We start from the raw sequence: 6,000 nt of genomic DNA on the forward strand, positions 1-6,000 counted from the left end.
CCTAAAAGGGTTAATGTTTTATTCATGGAGTATTATGTGGCAAACATCACACTTTTCACTTTGAAGCCCTACCTTACTATACAAGTAAGCGGTAAGATTCCGATATATTTTCATTACTTCCAAACTCCTACTGCGAAATCAACATATTTCTTCCGTAGATTTTACAAATGTATTCCCCATAAAATGGGATAGCATGCACCTAATATTTTGCCCATTTGGTTCCTGATACAATTCTCCAGGTAAAATGCGATATGAAACATTTTTCATAAGGAATGAGAGTATGAATATAAGTAATTACTCTGAGTACACAGCATATTGAAATGAATTTTGTTTTGAGTGATAGGGGAAGTATTGTATCTGTAAATGTGCTCTTCCACTATCCTCGATTATGAGCACACCCCTGTAGCAGAGGAGCCCGCTCCCTATGGACGCACCCCCTCGCTCCCGTTTGAAGAGGTAGAAGCCAGTTCCTTCAAAACAAAGGGGTGTCAACTTTTACAATTTGGAAGAAAATTACTATTTGCGTATAAATACGGCGTCCGGACATATGGCATAAAAACTACAGTGCAAAACAGGTACCAAACTATGCTAGGTCGTCACTAAGAAGCACGAAGGCCATCTAACCGAGTTAGGGCAGGGCAAAGCCGGTGGAACTCAGGAAAGCGTGTGGCTGCGTCCAAAGGGAGCAGGCACGTCATCGACGGTAGGTACGCGCGTAAGAGAAGGTAAAAACGGACGGATTTTGACAATAATACGAGTTTCAACAGCAATGGTCATGGTTTCAAGCTAGTAACGCTTCAGTCGTAAACATAAAATACACCTTCTGTACACTCTCCAGAAATAAACAGCCGTAGTGCCCACTTAGCAGTTTAGCTTGATTAAGTCACACGCACGTCAATTTTGTATAATTCTATAAAACACAAACACGATATGTCACGACCTTGATATAGACGCGGCATTTCCACACTGCCTTTCCTGCCACTATGTCATAACAAGTATACCTTCTCCGCCAAATAGCCCCTTTCCCCTCCAGATACATAGTCGTTTACAACATCAAAAACACCACCATCTTCTTAACTTCAACTATTCCCCTCACCTAACTTTCACTCACTCTTCTTCAAAAACCAAAATAAATTCTCCAAGGCACCCGGTAAATTTCCTAAAATTAATCCGGGAACATAGCACATAACCTGTAGTTTTTATGCCACACGTCCACACTGTACTCATACTGAGCCCTCCTAATGTTAATCTGCACGTAGTACCGTAATGGACTACTTCTTTTAGTGTATGCTCTGCTAGAAGAAACACAAGGCTTTAACGCAACCTGATAATGTAGGAAACGTGTCAAAATTTTGTTGAACTGTCTGCTTGAGTAATGCCAAAAATCTTTCTATATGAACTTATCCACCTTACCTAACGCGCCTGCTTCTTACAGTCACGCGGAACATCCTTCATTGCCTTTCCCTGAAGCAAATTAGATACAATAACAGCTTGTAGTGACCTAGTAACAGCTAGGCTGCTGGACGTTTCTCGCAATGCTACAGGGGTGCACGATTACTCTGTAAAGACATAAGAAAGCTATCTGTCGTCGAACATTTCTCAAACAGTCCTACTTTTCGTGTCTGTATACGGATATAAATAGATGCCTCGTACGTACGGACAACCTGATACCATGCACGGAAGTCCAACAGACAAGACTTGACTAACTGGTAACTCTACTTCGGGCAAGGCAGTGACATCCTGTCACTGTTAGTATTTCTCACAGGTAGTCACTGGTTCCTTGCTGTTCCTAGTTTACGTTTTTTATTATTATTATTATTATTTATTTTGCTAGATACTTCCTTTCTATGCCAGCTGCTGTTTGTTGGTTAGTTCGCTTTTGTATATGTTGTTTGGTGATATACTGCTCGGTTGCTTGTGGTGGTGTGGTGAAATTAGCAAGTTGCATGGGGACTGTAGATTAATTACGAGTTCCGTTGTGGCGTTACGAGTTATATGTTTTGTTTCCAGTGTGATCAATTATGAATTTTTGATCCACGAACATTCGTCTTTTGTGGAATCTAGTGTGTTGACTGGTGGATCATGTTGAAATTGATGAATCCTCATTTGACACACGTAAACTTAATTTGGCATTTTGACTGGTATTTGTGGAAGCAGAAATTTGGTGCGGATGGTTCTTTTGGGCAATGTTACTTCCAATTTTTACGTCATGTTGGAATGTTGTATCATTAAAGGCGAGTCTTATTTTTCTTTCTTTAAAAAAAAATATCCCTAGAAGTGCCATGTATTATTATTTTGGTTAGGCTACTTTAGATTTGTTTATGTCTACCTATAATTCGTAATGCTGCTTTTGTCGGGAAGGTTCTAGACTACTGCCTTCACGTATAAGTTATTATCTAGGTTGGTTTCTTTCTGTACCGAAGTTCAATATTTAATTCACATAGTATTGCCGAGCGAGCATCAGCGACTGAAGGCGTGTTAAAGCCCCACAGGGCACGTTGTTTCCTGTCTTTATTACAGCTCAGGATTTCATTCTCAAATTGGCCAAGTTGTTCACAACACCTGCTGAGGAATCAGAACACGGTGGTTATGGGAATAATACACCTATATTTTTTAGTATAGTTAAATTTACATCAAAGTTGCACCATCCGGTCGTGACTTAATGTCAGGTGGTAATTAGTGTACTTTGCACAGACAACTTTATTGATAATTGAAAAAAATTACGTACGTTACGAAACAGCTAAGCGAGCATTAGTGAGCGAAAGGGGTCAGAAGCCCCGCAACTCTCGTTTTATTTTATCTTTTCCACCATAACATTACCTCACGCTCGCATGATGTAACTTCGATGGGCAGGGTTCTAGAACAGAGGTCCCCCTTCCCATTTAGCTGTAATAAAAACAAAAAACGTGCCCTGCGGGGATCTATATCTAACCTCACCCATATTTTTAGGTGCATTAGTTCCAAGATCGGTGTGTTCCATCTGCTTAGATGTCATGAGTGACTTGGTCACTGCTCTGATGAATCGATTCGTTCTTGGGAACTGTAACTGCGGGAACCTGTTAAGATGAATCGGGTCCTGTGGCTGCCTTGCCTAAAGTAAAGCCTTGCCAAGAGGCTTTTGAACACATACTTTTAGTACCGTACATAAATTATCAGACCCAGAACAATCCGGAACTGCAGTTTGCGAGATGGGAGCCAAAAATAAATTTATAAATAAAATCTACGGAAACAAATCTATATACCACAGAAAGGAGGAGGCTATGAGAAACGAAAATCGCAGCGACATACATGAACTGAGAAACAATGATTCACAACAAGAATGACATCTCTGAGATAACAATACTGGTAAGCACAGTATGAATATATAAATAAGATAAATGCAACAGTACTAACTCACCTTTGAGCAATGGGAGTGGTTGTAATTCAACATCTGCTGCAGTCCTATACCTAGAGGAACCTTGGGACTTCTTTTGTTTCTTTTTCAAAGAGCGTTTAGCAAACGGATCTATTCTATCCACAAACGTTGCTGTAGACATGGTGTCTTCTTTAAACTCACTGCAAATTTATGTTCTCATTCGTCATTAACTTTGGTGAATTTTCCTGAAGCTGGTTTTATTTCTTACTACATACATGCTGGTCCTATAATCTGCTACACTTAACACTTGGAAAACAAGATTTTTCTAAGCAGCAATGTTGCACCTTGGTCCTAAGAAAGCGGAACTTCTACAGGTCGAAATACATGTCTACGATCACTGATAAAATTACACACGATAATCCTCCTTTAAACAAAAGTATCCTTGAACTCGAAACACTCCTTTACCGTGTAGAACGCCTATAGACTACAGGTAACACAAAAACAGCACTATATCAAACACACACAATATATATATATATATATACATACATACATACATACATACGAAAACACAGTGTATATATATATATATATTTATATAAACGTTTATTTAAAGTAGAGGTATGAACACACAACACACAGTACGTGCCATTGCATTTTCCGACTTTATACAATAACCGGTGTGATTTATATTTTACGATAGGAAGAAATATATACTGCAAACCAAATTGTTAAAGGAGCACTCTATCGCCATCAGCTGAACTATATAAGTCTCTTGTGCCATGTTTCTCTTATGAAATGTTAATTTCGTATAAACAAAATACTAATACAAAACATCTTCTTTAACATCTAACGATATGAACAAATGAAGATACTTAAAATTTCGCCACGAAAATAACAAATACGAGGAACCATGAGACTTCAATGTGAAAAAGAATGGAACACTCAGCGGTACCTTGTGCTGAAAATAGTAATCTCGAAGTCTCGTGATGTGCGAGAAAAAACAAAACTGATGTTTTAACTACAAGCAACCCCAATAGATGGCAGGCTATAAATTGAGAAATCAGGAGTAGGTATTCATGTTACTCTATTCTTCGCAGAATGGGAATTGCATAATAATTACCATATTGGCTGAGTAACTTTTTTTCTTGTATTGACTGTAAGCTCTAGCTCAATGCATGGGCGGATCCAGGGGGGAAATCGCTCCCCAGAAAAGTAAACTTTCTTATTTTATATATAAATGAACCCCATCCCAGAGTTTGGAGCTCTTAAAAGCAGTGGTGACCGGTGCATTGTGATTTCGGGTGTTGCAGTAGCTACGAACGATCGAAGACAGAAGATAGGCCTATAAAGTGGACTCGTTGACTAATCAGTACAACTTTAGATGAAAATGCTATGTGAAATGTTAAATTAAATAAAATTGTGTTTTTAAAAAATAAAAAAATGCTGAACATTTTATCCGATTAATCACCTTATTCAATTAGTAAGTTAATTCTTCTCTCTTTAATTGGTGCAAATCTGCCTAATACATGCTGGTTGAACTCTAGTATTCTCATGAGCTCCTTTGTGGCTAAGCGGTAAGCGTACGCGCCTTTGGCGTGGGAGATCTAGGTTCGATTCCCGGTGGGAGCTCATGTGGTTCGGATTCCACGTTAATCAGTAGGTCCACGTCTCATATAGCCTCGCTGCTGAACAGGGCGTTAAACTCAAAATCAACTCAACTCAAGTACTCTTATTATCAGGTCTTTTTCGATGGAAAGCATAACCAATGGTGATAACCTATCTTGGGACATTCAATTCCTTGAAAGTGTCAATTGTTTTTGATGTGACAAAAACTTTTCTTCTTTTGCTGACGCCATAGGTACAGTTAATATTAATTTCAGAAGTTTTGTAGATTCACTAAATATTTTTTTCTAGATCATTGCGAACAATTCATTCTAGCAAACTAGTCCCTGACAGTGATCCGAATTCCTCTTCAGTGTAGACTGAAGACAGTTCGTAGCAGAGATTAGTGTTATAAAGAAATGTACATTCAGTACGCTTTATTCACAATTTATCTGGGAAAATTTAAAGTAAATTGTGGAAATGTATCTAGTGCATACCACATTACTGCCATAAGATGCCCTGTAAATTTAAACCGGTTTTTTTCTCGAACACTCTCCTGAATTACACTTTGCTTGTTTTTGTCTAAGCTTTAATTGCAAGTTTTTCCTCAGTTGAAAGCTGGGCATTTTTTTTTTTTTTTTTTTTTTTGTAAGTTATTTACAGAAGTCATGGTATACACTTCATTCAGAATTTTAAGGTTATTTACAGAATTAAAGCACACACAATAATATTAAATCCAATAACTAATAACCAACACAGCCGATACAAAAGAGGTACTGGTATATGAATTACGAATGTCACATATTCACACATAGGGCTGCAAACTGGCTGGTTTTTCACCTTCCTGGCCGGACAAATTGTTGTTATTTTGATTAAAGACGGTGAGGGTACAAACTTCTCACCAGCCCCTTTATGACCGGTTTTTTTTCAAATTTGTATCTAGTTCGAAGCAATTTCATCTAGTTCGAAGTATAGATATTAAAAATGTAGCTGCCATTCTATAAACCCAAAACTGTTACCATCCACCATCTATCAACGAT

At 38.2% G+C, this 6,000-nt stretch overlaps 1 protein-coding gene across 3 annotated transcripts in view; it reads right to left on the reverse strand.

Annotated features, from left to right (window-relative positions):
- The window catches only part of wdb (serine/threonine-protein phosphatase regulatory subunit widerborst), a 426,118-nt gene extending 421,771 nt beyond the window's left edge, over window positions 1–4,347 (reverse strand). For 2 of the 3 annotated variants that reach the window (XM_081731142.1, XM_081731143.1), the window contains exon 1: window positions 3,398–4,347. In XM_081731142.1, coding sequence (XP_081587268.1) covers window positions 3,398–3,536 — 139 coding nt within the window. In that variant the 5' untranslated portion in view covers window positions 3,537–4,347. The remainder of the gene's footprint in view (window positions 1–3,397) is intronic. The other variant, XM_081731140.1, reaches the window with a different exon arrangement.
- Between the last annotated feature and the right edge of the window lie 1,653 nt (window positions 4,348–6,000).

The sequence above is a fragment of the Thermobia domestica genome, chromosome 11, assembly GCF_964235325.1.
Source record: "Thermobia domestica chromosome 11, izTheDome1.hap1.1, whole genome shotgun sequence".
Classification (NCBI taxonomy): Eukaryota; Metazoa; Arthropoda; class Insecta; order Zygentoma; family Lepismatidae; genus Thermobia; species Thermobia domestica.